Source organism: Oncorhynchus keta, chromosome 30, assembly GCF_023373465.1.
Source record: "Oncorhynchus keta strain PuntledgeMale-10-30-2019 chromosome 30, Oket_V2, whole genome shotgun sequence".
NCBI lineage: Eukaryota > Metazoa > Chordata > Actinopteri > Salmoniformes > Salmonidae > Oncorhynchus > Oncorhynchus keta.
In genome coordinates, this window is record NC_068450.1 from 1,794,970 (window position 1) to 1,814,052 (window position 19,083).

At 43.8% G+C, this 19,083-nt stretch overlaps 1 protein-coding gene across 1 annotated transcript; it reads left to right on the top strand.

Moving 5' to 3' along the window:
• Window positions 1–158: 158 nt before the first annotated feature.
• On the top strand, window positions 159–18,850 carry si:ch211-153b23.3 (uncharacterized). Its single transcript, XM_052487183.1, has 10 exons — window positions 159–286; window positions 3,673–3,849; window positions 6,568–8,130; window positions 10,031–10,123; window positions 11,918–12,022; window positions 12,494–12,603; window positions 12,778–13,135; window positions 13,502–13,667; window positions 17,845–17,939; window positions 18,218–18,850. The coding sequence occupies exons 3-10, from the start codon at window positions 6,744–6,746 to the stop codon at window positions 18,301–18,303; spliced, it is 2,400 nt and encodes a 799-aa protein (XP_052343143.1). The 5' UTR covers window positions 159–286; window positions 3,673–3,849; window positions 6,568–6,743; the 3' UTR covers window positions 18,304–18,850.
• Window positions 18,851–19,083: the final 233 nt, after the last annotated feature.

Here is a 19,083-nt window from a genome sequence, read left to right on the forward strand (position 1 = left end):
GAACACCACCTCTACTCCAATCACAAGCTGAGATTTTTCCTCCTCCTCATCATCATCAGAAGGAAGTAATTGACTTCTTAGGTAAGGTATGATGTCACCACTCAAAGGTGGGACCAGGGGAACTCCAGAAACTCCTCCCACCCTGAAGACAGGATATTTCTGGTGATAAACATCAACATTCCTCCAGAGCATCAGATTAACAGCCTTTCTCTCTCTCCGTCCCAGCATCACCTCTTCTCTCTCTCAGCCTGACAATCATCATTATCACCATCTTGTCCACCGCCAGGTAAAAACTCTGTCTTACTTGTCACTGAATAATCTGTCCATCTCTTCCCTCTGTAAATGCACTGTATAGGCTAGTTTCAGATCAAACAATATATTATATTAAAACATTCATGGCACGATTAGAAATAACATGTATTTGATGTAAATATGAATGTTAAAGAAAGTTAAAAACAGCTTTTAGCACAGTGGAGAAGTTGTCTGACAAGTTAGCAGAGACTCAGTGGAGAAATGGTAAAATGGTGAGAGAGAGAGATGAGGACAGGAGAGCAGAGTGGGGAGTGGAGAGTGGAGAGTAGAGAGTGAGAGCGAGTGTGAGTGAGAGAGAGTGAGAGAGAGAGAGAGAGTGAGAGAGAAAGAGAGAGAGGTCTGATATTAGTAGAAGACCTCTAGTGAACTAAAAACAGTCCTCAACTTAAAAATATACTTGATGTTTGACAGTCTAACAGATATACAGTATGACAGTCTAACAGATATACAGTATGACAGTCTAGCAGATACACAGTATGACAGTCTAACAGATATACAGTATGACAGTCTAACAGATATACAGTATGACAGTCTAGCAGATACACAGTATGACAGTCTAACAGATATACAGTATGACAGTCTAACAGATATACAGTATGACATTCTAACAGATATACAGTATGACAGTCTAACAGATATACAGTATGACAGTCTAACAGATATACAGTATGACAGTCTAACAGATATACAGTATGACAGTCTAGCAGATATACAGTATGACAGTCTAACAGATATACAGTATGACAGTCTAACAGATATACAGTATGACAGTCTAGCAGATATACAGTATGACAGTCTAACAGATATACAGTATGACAGTCTAACAGATATACAGTATGACAGTCTAACAGATATACAGTATGACAGTTTAACAGATATACATTATGACAGTCTAGCAGATACACAGTATGACAGTCTAACAGATATACAGTATGACAGTCTAACAGATATACAGTATGACAGTTTAACAGATATACAGTATGACAGTCTAACAGATATACAGTATGACAGTCTAACAGATATACCCTGGCGTTAGTATGACAGAAGGACAGTCTAACAGATATACAGTATGACAGTCTAACAGATATACAGTTTGACAGTCTTAACAGATATACAGTATGACAGTCTTAACAGATATACAGTATGACAGTCTATACAGATATCTACAGTATGACAGTCTAACAGATATACAGTATGACAGTCTAACAGATATACAGTATGACAGTTTAACAGATATACAGTATGACAGTCTAACAGATATACAGTATGACAGTCTAACAGATATACAGTATGACAGTCTAACAGATATACAGTATGACAGTCTAACAGATATACAGTATGACAGTCTAACAGATATACAGTATGACAGTCTAGCAGATATGACAGTCTAGCAGATATACAGTATGACAGTCTAACAGATATACAGTATGACAGTCTAACAGATATACAGTATGACAGTCTAGCAGATATACAGTATGACAGTCTAACAGATATACAGTATGACAGTCTAACAGATATACAGTATGACAGTCTAACAGATATACAGTATGACAGTCTAACAGATATACAGTATGACAGTCTAACAGATATACAGTATGACAGTCTAACAGATATACAGTTTGACAGTCTAACAGATATACAGTATGACAGTCTAACAGATATACAGTATGACAGTCTAGCAGATATACAGTATGACAGTCTAACAGAGATATGACAGTCTATGATGACAGTCGAACAGATATACAGTATGACAGTCTAACAGATATACAGTATGACAGTCTAACAGATATACAGTATGACAGTCTAACAGATATACAGTATGACAGTCTAACAGATATACAGTATGACAGTCTAACAGATATACAGTATGACAGTCTAACAGATATACAGTATGACAGTCTAACAGATATACAGTATGACAGTCTAACAGATATACAGTATGACAGTCTAGCAGATATACAGTATGACAGTCTAACAGATATACAGATATGATGACAGTCTAACAGATATACAGTATGACAGTCTAACAGATATACAGTATGACAGTCTAACAGATATACAGTATGACAGTCTAACAGATATACAGTATGACAGTCTAACAGATATACAGTATGACAGTCTAACAGATATACAGTATGACAGTCTAACAGATATACAGTATGACAGTCTAACAGATATACAGTATGACAGTCTAACAGATATACAGTATGACAGTCTAACAGATATACAGTATGACAGTCTAACAGATATACAGTATGACAGTCTAACAGATATACAGTATGACAGTCTAACAGATATACAGTATGACAGTCTAACAGATATACAGTATGACAGTCTAACAGATATTCTGTAATAATTCCTAAATGTTTTCTCATAATAAGTGTAGTTTGCTGTGTTCCATCTAGAGGGAGCTGTGATCTTTATGTTCACTGATAAATAACATGAAGTATTGAGATAAATCTGGCCTGCTTCGTATCCAGGAAGTCTGTCAGACTAGGACTGCTGAGATAGGATCAGTTAACATGAAGAATATCTGTCTGTCTGTCTGTCTGTCTGTCTGTCTGTCTGTCTGTCTGTCTGTCTGTCTGTCTGTCTGTCTGTCTGTCTGTCTGTCTGTCTGTCTGTCTGTCTAATGCCCCCCTACTGTCTATCCTCTGTCTGTCTGTCTGTCTGTCTGTCTGTCTGTCTGTCTGTCTGTCTGTCTGTCTGTCTGTCTGTCTGTCTGTCTGTCTGTCTAATGCCCCCCTACTGTCTATCCTCTGTCTGTCTGTCTGTCTGTCTGTCTGTCTGTCTGTCTGTCTGTCTGTCTGTCTGTCTGTCTGTCTGTCTGTCTGTCTGTCTGTCTGTCTGTCTGTCTGTCTGTCTGTCTGCCATCCTTCATGATGGCCAGGCTCGGTGATATCATCAGCTCTCCAAATATATCTTCAGGTTTATTATCCAAAACACATTTATACCAGAAACACATTTATACTTTCCTTCCATTCCACAGGATATAGAAAAGAGCTAATATTAGGTTTAAGAGTATAGCTAGAGGAAGGCTTAGCTCGTCTCAGCCCTGGGTTGGAGGAGCGTGTTGACAGACAGACAAGCCAACCACACCAGCTAGGCTGCATCCTAAATGACCCCTCCTCCCTATATACTGTAGTGCACTACTTTTGACCAGGTTCCCCATAGGAGAGAGGGAGCCAAGGGGGGCTCAGTCTACAACCTTGGGGTTAAACATTTGACCTAAGGCTGGAATAAAAGCCTACTGAATAACGTCTATTTTCATCATTCAGCCGTCTCTCTCACTCTTTCTTCATTTTCCAGTTGTCTCTCTCATGGTGACATGATATTAGGATCTTCTCTGTTGTTTTACAGCTGTAGCTAAACCACTGCGCCATGGCAACCTTGGATGGTTTTCCCGCCAGTTTTTATGGGGAGCCGGGGGTGTTGGGTATGTTGGCCAATGGGATCAGTGCGTTCCTGGTTCTACTGCAGAACTTCAACACAGCTCGAACCGAAGTATCTGCCCAGGGGTGGAGAACATTCTGGCAGGTACGCTAATCAATCCATCCATCACGACTAACGCTTTCCCTGTTCACAATGACTAACCCTACTCTTTTCCCTGTTCACAATGACTAACCCTACTCTTTTCCCTGTTCACAATGACTAACCCTACTCTTTTCCCTGTTCACAATGACTAACCCTACTCTTTTCCCTGTTCACAATGACTAACCCTACTCTTTTCCCTGTTCACAATGACTAACCCTACTCTTTTCCCTGTTCACAATGACTAACCCTTTCCCTGTTCACTCCCTACTTCCCTGTTCACAATGACTAACCCTACTCTTTTCCCTGTTCACAATGACTAACCCTACTCTTTTCCCTGTTCACAATGACTAACCCTACTCTTTTCCCTGTTCACAATGACTAACCTCTACTCTTTTCCCTGTTCACAATGACTACTCTTTTCCCTGTTCACAATGACTAACCCTACTCTTTTCCCTGTTCACAATGACTAACCCTACTCTTTTCCCTGTTCACAATGACTAACCCTACTCTTTTCCCTGTTCTTTTCCCTGTTCAATGACTAACCCTACTCTGTTCCCTGTTCACAATGACTAACCCTACTCTTTTCCCTGTTCACAATGACTAACCCTACTCTTTTCCCTGTTCACAATGACTAACCCTACTCTTTTCCCTGTTCCAATGACTAACCCTACTCTGTGTTCACAATGACTAACCCTACTCTTTTTTCCTGTTCACAATGACTAACCCTACTCTTTTCCCTGTTCACAATGACTAACCCTACTCTTTTCCCTGTTCACAATGACTAACCCTACTCTTTTCCCTGTTCACAATGACTAACCCTACTCTTTTCCCTGTTCACAATGACTAACCCTACTCTTTTGTTCCCCCTACTGTTCACAATGACTAACCCTACTCTTTTCCCTGTTCACAATGACTAACCCTACTCTTTTCCCTGTTCACAATGACTAACCCTACTCTGTTCCCTGTTCACAATGACTAACCCTACTCTTTTCCCTGTTCACAATGACTAACCCTACTCTTTTCCCTGTTCACAATGACTAACCCTACTCTTTTCCCTGTTCACAATGACTAACCCTACTCTTTTCCCTGTTCACAATGACTAACCCTACCCTCTTTTTTCCCTGTTCACAATGACTAACCCTACTCTTTTCCCTGTTCACAATGACTAACCCTACTCTTTTCCCTGTTCACAATGACTAACCCTACTCTTTTCCCTGTTCACAATGACTAACCCTACTCTTTCCCTGTTCACAATGACTAACCCTACTCTTTTCCCTGTTCACAATGACTAACCCTACTCTTTTCCCTGTTCACAATGACTAACCCTACTCTTTTCCCTGTTCACAATGACTAACCCTACTCTTTTCCCTGTTCACAATGACTAACCCTACTCTTTTCCCTGTTCACAATGACTAACCCTACTCTTTTCCCTGTTCACAATGACTAACCCTACTCTTTTCCCTGTTCACAATGACTAACCCTACTCTTTTCCCTGTTCACAATGACTAACCCTACTCTGTTCCCTGTTCACAATGACTAACCCTACTCTGTTCCCTGTTCACAATGACTAACCCTACTCTTTTCCCTGTTCACAATGACTAACCCTACTCTTTTCCCTGTTCACAATGACTAACCCTACTCTTTTCCCTGTTCACAATGACTAACCCTACTCTGTTCCCTGTTCACAATGACTAACCCTACTCTTTTCCCTGTTCACAATGACTAACCCTACTCTTTTCCCTGTTCACAATGACTAACCCTACTCTTTTCCCTGTTCACAATGACTATCCCCTGTTCACTCTGTTCCCTGTTCACAATGACTAACCCTAACCCTGTTCCAATGACTAACCCTACTTTTTCCCTGTTCACAATGACTAACCCTACTCTTTTCCCTGTTCACAATGACTAACCCTACTCTTTTCCCTGTTCACAATGACTAACCCTACTCTTTCCCTGTTCACAATGACTAACCCTACTCTTTTCCCTGTTCACAATGACTAACCCTACTCTGTTCCTGTTCACAATGACTAACCCTACTCTTTTCCCTGTTCACAATGACTAACCCTACTCTTTTGTTCCCTGTTCACAATGACTAACCCTACTCTTTTCCCTGTTCACAATGACTAACCCTACTCTTTTCCCTGTTCACAATGACTAACCCTACTCTTTTCCCTGTTCACAATGACTAACCCTACTCTGTTCCCTGTTCACAATGACTAACCCTACTCTGTTCCCTGTTCACAATGACTAACCCTACTCTGTTCCCTGTTCACAATGACTAACCCTACTCTTTTCCCTGTTCACAATGACTAACCCTACTCTTTTCCCTGTTCACAATGACTAACCCTACTCTTTTCCCTGTTCACAATGACTAACCCTACTCTTTTCCCTGTTCACAATGACTAACCCTACTCTTTTCCCTGTTCACAATGACTAACCCTACTCTTTTCCTGTTCACAATGACTAACCCTACTCTTTTCCCTGTTCACAATGACTAACCCTACTCTGTTCCCTGTTCACAATGACTAACCCTACTCTGTTCCCTGTTCACAATGACTAACCCTACTCTGTTCCCTGTTCACAATGACTAACCCTACTCTTTTCCCTGTTCACAATGACTAACCCTACTCTGTTCCCTGTTCACAATGACTAACCCTACTCTGTTCCCTGTTCTTATTGTGTTGTGTTTCAGGTGTTCAACATCATTGTGTTGTGTTTCAGGTGTTCATCTCATCCTGATAGGTGGAGTGTGTCAGCTGATTGCCGGCCTCCTGTCGTTCCGTAAATACGACCACCTGAGTGGCACCGCCTTCATTGGCTATGCAGCTCTCTGGGGCAGCTATGGTGCCACACGCATCTTCCTGGGTGCATCCCAATCAATCACAACTAACCTGACCATGTCACATGACCTGATGAGTAACTCGACCCCGCTCACTGCCCTCACGACCAACCTATCTCTGTCGGCTGAACTCTGGAACAGCACCTCGCAGAGCCCTGATTGGCTGTCTCTCCTGGTCATCCCCCAGTCTGCCATCGCGGGATTGGTCCCCTACATCCTTCTATCCTTCCTATTGGCCTTCTGCTCTGCCACGGTAAACGTCATCATGCCCTTCGTGTTCGGTGCCATCACGCTTACCCTGCTGTTTGAGGCTGTGGCGGTGGGCGTGTCCTCGGCCTGGTCACTGGTCGTCTCTGGCATTCTAGAACTCCTCATCCTCCTTTTCGCCGTGTACGGCAGCGCCGCCCTGTTGGTGAAAGGTCTGGCGCAGCGCTATGTCCTCAAGGGGTTCGGCACGCCCCTGTTCAACGTGCTCCTGCTGGGGACCAACAGCCCTGCGGCCAGCGCCCAGAGCCTGGGACAGGAGAAGAAGAAGAACACCAAGTACGCTGAACCCCAGGCGCTCTTCTTCTTCTGTGACATGGTGTCTCCCTTCATCATGTTGTTCTACAGCTTTGGATACGTCACGTCCTTCTCCCTGGGTGCTGTGTGGGTCTCCATCATCTCTGCTGCTCAACTCCTCTCTAGCTACTACGCTCACCTGCGGCAAGATGGCTACCTGGTCACCAAGGCCGGCCTGCATGCCACCTACTGGCTTACCAAGGCGTGGGAGGAGTTTGTGTTGTCGGCTGTGATCGTGTCGGAGCCGGAGAGAGAGGTGGCTACTGGGAGACAGGCGATGGTTGGTGATTGGTTCTTCGTGGCGGTGGCGCTCCTCCTCCTAGTTGTCAGTCTGAGTAATGACACCCTGGAGGTTACCCATAATGCTCTGTTCCTGCTGCTGTCCATCTCCACGGTCCCCCAGATCCCCCTCCAGGGGTACTATGTGTTCTTCGGGGTGTCCTGTTCCCTGTTCGCCTCCGCTTCGCTCTACGGGACATTTTGCCGCCTGATCAACTCCATCGCTGAGAAGAGTCTGATCCCGGTGGGTCCTCAGCCCATCTCCTCCGACCGTCTCCACTCCTTCCTGTCCTGCTTTCGCTCCCCGGGGAAACTCCAGGGGGCGCTGCCTTCATCATCATCAGCATCCTCCCCGACCAATCAGATCCCTGACGCTCTGTTCTACCTGACCAATGGCGTGGCCGCTCTCTCGGCGCTCCACGCGGCCTCATCCAGTCAGAGCGTGTCCTTCCTGCGACTGAGTGTTCCCTGGGTTCTGGTATCTGGAGCGGTGGTACAGGGGTTCGTCAGCAGGCTGCAGGTCAGAGGAGGACAGAGGTTTGGCTCCGTCATCCCATCCTTCTACCTGTCTGTCTGGGCCACCTGGACATGGTATCGCTTCGCAGGTATGTGGATGACTTCAAGCTAACACTAACCAATCCTAACTGGAGTTAACTGTTTGCATAACTAGGAAAAGCCCCATAAAGATTCAGACTCCAGCCACCCAAGCCATAGAATGTTCTCTCTGCTATCGCACGGCAAGCAGTACCAATGTACCAAGTCTGCAACCAACAGGACCCTGAAACGCTTCTACCTACTCTACCCTGTATATATAGCCATGTTATTATCTGGTACCCTGTATATATAGCCATGTTATTATCTGATACCCTGTATATATATATAGCCATGTTATTATCTGGTACCCTGTATATATAGCCATGTTATTATCTGATACCCTGTATATATAGCCATGTTATTATCTGATACCCTGTATATATAGCCATGTTATTATCTGATACCCTGTATATATAGCCATGTTATTATCTGGTACCCTGTATATATAGCCATGTTATTATCTGATACCCTGTATATATATATAGCCATGTTATTATCTGGTACCCTGTATATATAGCCATGTTATTATCTGATACCCTGTATATATAGCCATGTTATTATCTGATACCCTGTATATATAGCCATGTTATTATCTGATACCCTGTATATATATATAGCCATGTTATTATCTGGTACCCTGTATATATAGCCATGTTATTACCTGATACCCTGTATATATATAGCCATGTTATTATCTGATACCCTGTATATATAGCCATGTTATTATCTGATACCCTGTATATATAGCCATGTTATTATCTGATACCCTGTATATATATAGCTATGTTATTATCTGATACCCTGTATATATAGCCATGTTATTACCTGATACCCTGTATATATAGCCATGTTATTACCTGATACCCTGTATATATAGCCATGTTATTATCTGATACCCTGTATATATATAGCCATGTTATTATCTGATACCCTGTATATATAGCCATGTTATTACCTGATACCCTGTATATATAGCCATGTTATTATCTGATACCCTGTATATATAGCCATGTTATTATCTGGTACCCTGTATATACAGCCATGTTATTACCCGATACCCTGTATATCTGATAGCTATGTTATTATCTGATACCCTGTATATATAGCCATGTTATTATCTGGTACCCTGTATATATAGCCATGTTATTATCTGATACCCTGTATATCTGATAGCTATGTTATTATCTGATATTATCAGTTGTTGTTGATGTTGTTGATGTTGTTGATGTTGTTGATGTTGTTGTTAATGTTATTTTAGTTGATGTTGTTGTTGTTGCTGTTGTTGATGTTGTTGCTGTTGTTGATCGTATTGTTGTTGCTGTTGATGTGGTTGTTAATGTTGTTGTTGATGTTGTTGTTGTTGATGTGGTTGTTAATGTTGTTGTTGATGTTGTTGTTGATGTTGTTGTTGATGTTGTTGATGTGGTTGTTGTTGCTGTTGTTGTTGTTGATGTTGTTGTTGTTGATGTTGTTGATGTGGTTGTTGTTGATGTTGTTGTTGTTGATGTTGTTGATGTGGTTGTTGTTGTTGTTGTTGTTGTTGCTGTTGTTGTTGTTGTTGCTGTTGATGTGGTTGTTGTTGATGTTGTTGTTGTTGATGTTGTTGTTGTTGTTGTTGTTGCTGTTGATGTGGTTGTTGATGTGGTTGTTGTTGTTGTTGTTGTTGTTGTTGTTGTTGTTGTTGTTGTTGTTGTTGTTGTTGATGTGGTTGTTGCTGTGGTTGTTGTTGTTGTTGTTAATGTTGTTGTTGTTGTTGTTGTTGATGTTGTTGATGTGGTTGTTGTTGTTGTTGTTGTTGCTGTTGTTGTTGTTGTTGTTGCTGTTGATGTGGTTGTTGTTGTTGTTGTTGTTGTTGCTGTCTCCATGCTCTGTTGCCTGTTTCAGTAAAACATCTCTGTGTTATTTTCTCAGGCCCCTTGCTGCAGATCTCTCCAGTAGGATCCTATGGGTTTACAGCTGGAGCCATCGCTTTCCTGGTCATCAACGCTTTCCTCGTGCTCATCGGTCAGTCTTTACATGAAATCACCTATATCACCTCTTCTCCTGCTGCAACACAGAGGGAGAGAAGAACGGAGTGGGTTTTCCCTAATGGCATTCTATTCCCTACACAGCCCCATGGGTCCTGGTCTAAGGTAGTGCACTATATAGAGAATAGGGCCCTGGTCTAAAGTAGTGCACTATATAAGAAATAGGGCACTGGTCTATAGTAGTGCACTATATAGGGAATAGGGCACTGGTCTAATAGTAGTGCTCACTCCATGGTAACCTGGTCCTAACCCTCTCCATGGTAACCTGATCCTAACCCTCTCCATGGTAACCTGGTCTTAACCCTCTCCATGGTAACCTGGTCCTAACCCTCTCCATGGTAACCTGGTCCTAAACCTCTCCATGGTAACCTGGTCCTAACCCTCTCCATGGTAACCTGGTCTTAACCCTCTCCATGGTAACCTGGTCCTAACCCTCTCCATGGTAACCTGGTCCTAACCCTCTCCATGGTAACCTGGTCTTAAACCTCTCCATGGAAACCTGGTCCTAAACCTCTCCATGGTAACCTGGTCCTAACCTTCTCCATGGTAACCTGGTCCTAAAGCTCTCCATGGTAACCTGGTCCTAACCCTCTCCATGGTAACCTGGTCCTAACCCTCTCCATGTCCCTTCCAGCTGCGTATGGTAACCTGGTCCTAACCCTCTCCATGGTAACCTGGTTCTAAACCTCTCCATGGTAACCTGGTCCTAACCCTCTCCATGGTAACCTGGTCCTAAACCTCTCCATGGAAACCTGGTCCTAACCCTCTCCATGGTAACCTGGTCCTAAACCTCTCCATGGTAACCTGGTCCTAAACCTCTCCATGGTAACCTGGTCCTAACCCTCTCCATGGTAACCTGGTCCTAACCCTCTCCATGGTAACCTGGTCCTAAACCTCTCCATGGTAACCTGGTCCTAAACCTCTCCATGGTAACCTGGTCCTAACCCTCTCCATGGTAACCTGGTCCTAACCCTCTCCATGGTAACCTGGTCCTAAACCTCTCCATGGTAACCTGGTCCTAAACCTCTCCATGGTAACCTGGTCCTAAACCTCTCCATGGTAACCTGGTCCTAACCCTCTCCATGGTAACCTGGTCCTAACCCTCTCCATGGTAACCTGGTCCTAACCCTCTCCCTGGTAACCTGGTCCTAACCCTCTCCATGGTAACCTGGTCCTAACCCTCTCCATGGTAACCTGGTCCTAACCCTCTCCATGGTAACCTGGTCCTAACCCTCTCCATGGTAACCTGGTCCTAACCCTCTCCATGGTAACCTGGTCCTAACCCTCTCCATGGTAACCTGGTCCTAAACCTCTCCATGGTAACCTGGTCCTAACCCTCTCCATGGTAACCTGGTCCTAACCCTCTCCATGGTAACCTGGTCCTAACCCTCTCCATGGTAACCTGGTCCTAACCCTCTCCATGGTAACCTGGTCCTAACCCTCTCCATGGTAACCTGGTCCTAACCCTCTCCATGGTAACCTGGTCCTAACCCTCTCCATGGTAACCTGGTCCTAACCCTCTCCATGGTAACCTGGTCTTAAACCTCTCCATGGTAACCTGGTCCTAACCCTCTCCATGGTAACCTGGTCCTAACCCTCTCCATGGTAACCTGGTCCTAACCCTCTCCATGGTAACCTGGTCCTAACCCTCTCCATGGTAACCTGGTCCTAACCCTCTCCATGGTAACCTGGTCCTAACCCTCTCCATGGTAACCTGGTCCTAACCCTCTCCATGGTAACCTGGTCCTAACCCTCTCCATGTCCCCTCCAGCTGCGTATGGTAACCTGGTCCTCTTGTCTCTGACCGTGGTCATGGAGGCGGTTCTGGTGTGTTTCCTCCTGTCCACTCTGCAACAGCTCCCCTACCAGCTGGAGAGTAAGTGACCTGCTTTTCACCTCCCTACACTGACAGGACTCACATTCTACATAAACGGCTCAGGAGGCTCCTGAGGGGAGAACGGCTCATAATAATGTCCGGAACGGAGCAAATGGAACGGCATCAACCACCTTGAAACTATGTGTTTGATGTATTTGCTACCATTCCACTGATTCTGTTCCAGTCAATAGAACAAGCCTAATGACAAGCCCTCATTTCTCCCCAATGACGGTTCCACCAACCTATTGTGATATACAGTAAGGCTGAAACCCAAAACCAACACTTGGCCATCTGCCTTTTATGGAGTGATCGGAGTGGTTGAAGTGTTGGGTTTGTGATTCAGACAGTGTTATGTGGCATCCATCAATATGTTTGCTGCTCAAACAGTAACTGTAAAATGTACCCATTATTTTGCAATCTAGATGTCAGCTGTGTTACTGTTCTAACACATTTCTGGCGTTGTTTTTGTAGTTGCCATGCTGGCTGTGTTCTCTGTCATCTGTCTATATGGAACCCTGGCATCACTGGTCAACTGTACCTTCCGCCAGAGTGTGATGCCCATGGGGCCTCCACTGGTTAAGGTGAGAACAAGGCACTATTCCATTCTGTTGCTTTCCACTGGATGAGCTGACAAGTAGAATGCAGTGGGTTCATGTGTTTCATTACATTTTATTATACTTTTCTCCAATCCAGTTCATTCCTTTTCTATTGTGTTCCATATCGTGTGTCTCTCTCCCTGTGTTGTTGTGTCTCAGGATGTGAATCAGCAGCAGAAATCTTCCACTGCTCTGCCTTGTCCCGTGGCAGACTCCAGACTGACCAGCGGTCTTCTGAAGATCTCCAGACTGCTGGACGACGGGGGGGTCTGTGGAATCCCCACCGATACGGTCTACGCCCTGGCCGCCTCCTGCAAGAACCCTCAGGCCATCGAGAACATCTACAACATTAAGGACCGTCCAGCAGAGAAGCCCATCTGTATCTGTATCTCCAGTGTGGAGCAGCTGGTGGCAGCCAAGCCCCCATTCAGCTCTCTACTCTGGGAATTCATGAGGAACGTCTACCCTGGAGGGATCAGCTGCATCGTCAGCAAGGGAGACTGGCTACTCAGACTGGGTAAGGAGTGAGGAGGGGAGGAGAGGGGAGGAGGAGGGTGGCTTCAACTGCATTGGGATTTTAAATAGTTTTAAAAAACTTTATTTAACTAAGCAAGTCAGTTAAGAACAAATTCTTATTTTCAATGACGGCCTAGGAACAGTGGGTTGACTGCCTGTTCAGGTGCAGAATGACAGATTTGTACCTTGTCAGCTCAGGGGTTTGAACTTGCAACCTTCCGGTTACTAGTCCAACGCTCTAACCACTAGGCTACCCTGCCAGGTTACATTGGATTAGAGTTAGGGATACTCTCAGAAATGGTTTCTTTATTCTATATTGTGAGAGATCATTCGATTGATGTTCTAATTGTTTACCTATGTTGTCCAGGTGTGGGTCCGGCCTACGACCGCGTGGGGACCAATGATAGCATCATGATCCGAGTCCCTGACCACACGGTCACAGGACACCTGTGTGACATCACCGGACCACTTGCCATCACCTCAGCCAATCCCAGTGGAGAACCCGACAGCACGCACCACGACATGGTCATCAGGTAAAGTCCTATCATAACACTCACCTGTACCCACCAGTACCCACATCTACCCACCTGTACTCACCTGTTCTCACCTCTACCCACCTGTACCCACCTGTACTCACCTGTACTCGCCTGTTCTCACCTCTACCCACCTGTATTCGCCTGTTCTCACCTGTACCCACCTGTACCCTGCAGCTCTGCTGCCTTCATCAGATACAGTGCCTTGCGAAAGTATTCGGCCCCCTTGAACTTTGTGACCTTTTGCCACATTTCAGGCTTCAAACATAAAGATATAAAACTGTATTTTTGTGTGAAGAATCAACAACAAGTGGGACACAATCATGAAGTGGAACGACATTTATTGGATATTTCAATCTTTTTTAACAAATCAGAAACTGAAAAATTGGGCGTGCAAAATGATTCAGCCCCCTTAAGTTAATACTTTGTAGCGCCACCTTTTGCTGCGATTACAGCTGTAAGTCGCTTGGGGTATGTCTCTATCAGTTTTGCACATCGAGAGACTGAACATTTTTCCCATTTCTCCTTGCAAAACAGCTCGAGCTCAGTGAGGTTGGATGGAGAGCATTTATGAACAGCAGTTTTCAGTTCTTTCCACAGATTCTCGATTGGATTCAGGTCTGGACTTTGACTTGGCCATTCTAACACCTGGATATGTTTATTTGTGTACCATTCCATTGTAGATGTTGCTTTATGTTTTGGATCATTGTCTTGTTGGAAGACAAATCTCCGTCCCAGTCTCAGGTCTTTTGTAGACTCCATCAGGTTTTCTTCCAGAATGGTCCTGTATTTGGCTCCATCCATCTTCCCATCAATTTTAACCATCTTCCCTGTCCCTGCTGAAGAAAAGCAGGCCCAAACCATGATGCTGCCACCACCATGTTTGACAGTGGAGATGGTGTGTTTAGGGTGATGCGCTGTGTTGCTTTTACGCCAAACATAACGTTTTGCATTGTTGCCAAAAAGTTCAAATTTGGTTTCATCTGACCAGAGCGCCTTCTTCCACATGTTTGGTGTGACTCCCAGGTGGCTTGTGGCAAACTTTAAACAACACTTTTTATGGATATTTTTAAGACATGGCTTTCTTCTTGCCACTCTTCCATAAAGGCCAGATTTGTGCAATATACGACTGATTGTTGTCCTATGGACAGAGTCTCCCACCTCAGCTGTAGATCTCTGCAGTTCATCCAGAGTGATCATGGGCCTCTTGGCTGCATCTCTGATCAGTCTTCTCCTTGTATGAGCTGAAAGTTTAGAGGGACGGCCAGGTCTTGGTAGATTTGCAGTGGTCTGATACTCCTTCCATTTCAATATTATCGCTTGCACAGTGCTCCTTGGGATGTTTAAAGCTTGGGAAATCTTTTTGTATCCAAATCCGGCTTTAAACTTCTTCACAATAGTATCTCGGACCTGCCTGGTGTGTTCCTTGTTCTTCATGATGCTCTCTGCGCTTTTAACGGACCTCTGAGACTATCACAGTGCAGGTGCATTTATACGGAGACTTGATTACACACAGGTGGATTGTATTTATCATCATTAGTCATTTAGGTCAACATTGGATCATTCAGAGATCCTCACTGAACTTCTGGAGAGAGTTTGCTGCACTGAAAGTAAAGGGGCTGAATAATTTTGCACGCCCAATTTTTCAGTTTTTGATTTGTTAAAAAAGTTTGAAATATCCAATAAATGTCATTCCACTTCATGATTGTGTCCCACTTGTTGTTGATTCTTCACAAAACAATACAGTTTTATATCATTATGTTTGAAGCCTGAAATGTGGCAAAAGGTCGCAAAGTTCAAGGAGGCCGAATACTTTCGCAAGGCACTGTAGTTTGAACAGCTATGCTGCCTTCATGCTGATCGTGATAGTGAAAGTGATGTCAGTATAGAAGTATTTTTCTATCTTGGATTGCTGGTTGTATTGTAAACTGGTCTGATATTTCCTGTCAGACTGGTTTCATATCAGTCAGCCTGCTGTGTAAATATCCAGTTCTACTAATATATCTGTGTTAATCAGTCCTCTGCCTTGTGTCCTGCTGGCTGTAGGGTCATGATGATTAGATTCCAGTGATGGTAGGTGCCGTTTAAGAATAGTGAGGATGATTATTTTTCTAAGAGCATGGCCTTAAATCTATTACAGCATATCGAATGACTGGAATTCATTATTCCATTCACCCAGTTCAATGTAACAGTGATCGGTTTCGGCTACAACATGATACTCTAATTTTCCCTCTGCCCTACAGCCTAGCCTACGAATGAACGTTTAAAACGTAGGTGCACAGGTCGTGTAACCAAGGTGACAGACAGTGACACATTCAATACCGCCTTTCACACTCTTGCCGGCATCTAGCTGATCTAGGGTGGAATCATTCGTACAAACAAAATCAAATCAAATGTTATTTGTCACTTGCGCCAAATACACAGGTGTAGTAGACCTTACAGTGAAATGCTTACTTACAAGCCCTTAACTAACAATGTTAAAGAACAAGTGTTAAGTACAAAAAATAAAAAAATAAAAAATAAAAGTAACCAATAATCAAAATAACAATGTGGAGGCTATATACAGGGTATTACGGTACTGAGTAAATGTGGAGGCTATATACAGGGTATTACGGTACAGAGTCAATGTGGAGGCTATATACATGGTATTACGGTACTGAGTCAATGTGGAGGCTATATACAGGGTATTACGGTACTGAGTCAATGTGGAGGCTATATACAGGGTATTACGGTACTGAGTCAATGTGGAGGCTATATACAGGGTATTACGGTACAGAGTCAATGTGGAGGCTATATACAGGGTATTACGGTACTGAGTCAATGTGGAGGCTATATACAGGGTATTACGGTACAGAGTCAATGTGGAGGCTATATACAGGGTATTACGGTACTGAGTCAATGTGGAGGCTATATACAGGGTATTACGGTACAGAGTCAATGTGGAGGCTATATACATGGTATTACGGTACTGAGTCAATGTGGAGGCTATATACAGGGTATTACGGTACTGAGTCAATGTGGAGGCTATATACAGGGTATTACGGTACAGAGTCAATGTGGAGGCTATATACAGGGTATTACGGTACTGAGTCAATGTGGAGGCTATATACAGGGTATTACGGTACTGAGTCAATGTGGAGGCTATATACAGGGTATTACGGTACTGAGTCAATGTGGAGGCTATATACAGGGTATTACGGTACTGAGTCAATGTGGAGGCTATATACAGGGTATTACGGTACAGAGTCAATGTGGAGGCTATATACAGAGTCAATGTGGAGGCTATATACAGGGGGCACCGGTACTGAGTCAATGTGGAGGCTATATACAGGGGGTACCGGTACAGAGTCAATGTGGAGGCTATATACAGGGTATTACGGTAGAGAGTCAATGTGGAGGCTATATACAGGGTATTACGGTACTGAGTCAATGTGGAGGCTATATACAGGGTATTACGGTACAGAGTCAATGTGGAGGCTATATACAGGGTATTACGGTAGAGAGTCAATGTGGAGGCTATATTCAGGGGGTACCGGTACAGAGTCAATGTGGAGGCTATATACAGGGGGTTATGGTACTGAGTCAATGTGGAGGCTATATACAGGGGGTACCGGTACAGAGTCAATATACAAGGTGTAAACCTGATCCTGAACCTACTCTGACACTGTCTGTCTCTATGTGTATCCTAGTCGGCTGGGCCAATCTAAACCTAACCTAAAACTGAACCTACTCTGTCTGTCTCCATGTGTATCCTAGTCGGCTGGGCCAATCTAAACCTAACCTAAACCTAAACCTGAACCTACTCTGTCTGTCTCTATGTGTATCCTAGTCGGCTGGGCCAATCTAAACCTAACCCTGAACCTACTCTGTCTGTCTCCATGTGTATCCTAGTCGGCTGGGCCAATCTAAACCTAACCTAAACCTAAACCTGAACCTACTCTGTCTGTCTCTATGTGTATCCTAGTCGGCTGGGCCAATCTAAACCTAACCTAAACCTAAACCTGAACCTACTCTGTCTGTCTCTATGTGTATCCTAGTCGGCTGGGCCAATCTAAACCTAACCTAAACCTAAACCTGAACCTACTCTGTCTGTCTCTATGTGTATCCTAGTCGGCTGGGCCAATCTAAACCTAACCTAAACCTGAACCTACTCTGTCTGTCTCCATGTGTATCCTAGTCGGCTGGGCCATAAGATCCAGGGGGTTCTGTGTGACGGGGATTCTAACGAGATCGTAGCCTCAACGGTGGTGAACTGCCTCAAGATAGATGAAGGTATGATGTTACAGAACAGACGCTCACTACAATAACTAATTACTAACCTCTTAGGTTGTGTTGTCCTGTCTTGGGATGGAACATTCTGAAAACTTTCCCTAAATTCCCAGGCTTTCCAGAAATACAGGTTGAAAGATTTCTGGATTTGAAAGAATCCTCTGACCAGGATTTCTGGAAAACCTGGGAAAGTTACCGGGACATTGCAACCCTCGTCCCACCCTATGATTCATTGTGTGTCAGTGATCACTCAGTCAATATTGTGTTTCCTCCTCCTCCAGGCACGATTAGTATCGTGAGGGAAGGCTGCGTCCCGGCGGTGAAGGTCCGACAGATCTTTGAGAGGGTGAAGACCAGTATGTTGTGAGGAGGACCTTTCCCTCCGTCCCTCTCTTCCATCCATCTCCCTCCCCCATTCTCTCCCTGCATCCTCTGTTGACCAATGACGACACTCAGATCAGATTCTGGACCCACCCACCTCAGGCCACCATACAATGTGTCTCTCAAACATGTTGAGGAACATTTGTTACATATTTATTCTGTATGTTGTCGATGTAATCATATATAAATATGTGCATTTTAGATTCGATTTTCGGATTATAAGTATGTTTTGTTTTGTTCTGTATGATTTGATTATGTAAAATGAAGTGGTAACAGAAATTATACTCTTATGATGTCGTACTCTAAATTAGGGATAAATGAAGGATGATGTAGTTCTCTAAATGAGGGATTAATGAAGGATGATGTAGTACTCTAAATGAGGGATTAATGAAGGATGATGTAGTTCTCTAAATGAGGGATTAATGAAGGATGATGTAGTTCTCTAAATGAGGGATTAATGAAGGATGATGTAGTTCTCTACATGAGGGATTAATGAAGGATGATGTAGTTCTCTACATGAGGGATTAATGAAGGATGATGTAGTTCTCTACATGAGGGATTAATGAAGGATGATGTATGTGAATGTACGATGCTGCTGGGTATAAATTAATAATACATTATTGTGAAGTACTGTTTAACTGGGAATATATATATTGTTTAATATGGGAGATTGACGCAGGCCAAATGCATACATGCAAAATTGAAAAGCATTATTTGCTTTGGCAATTTACTGCAATAGATCCATGTATATAGTGAAGTTATACTT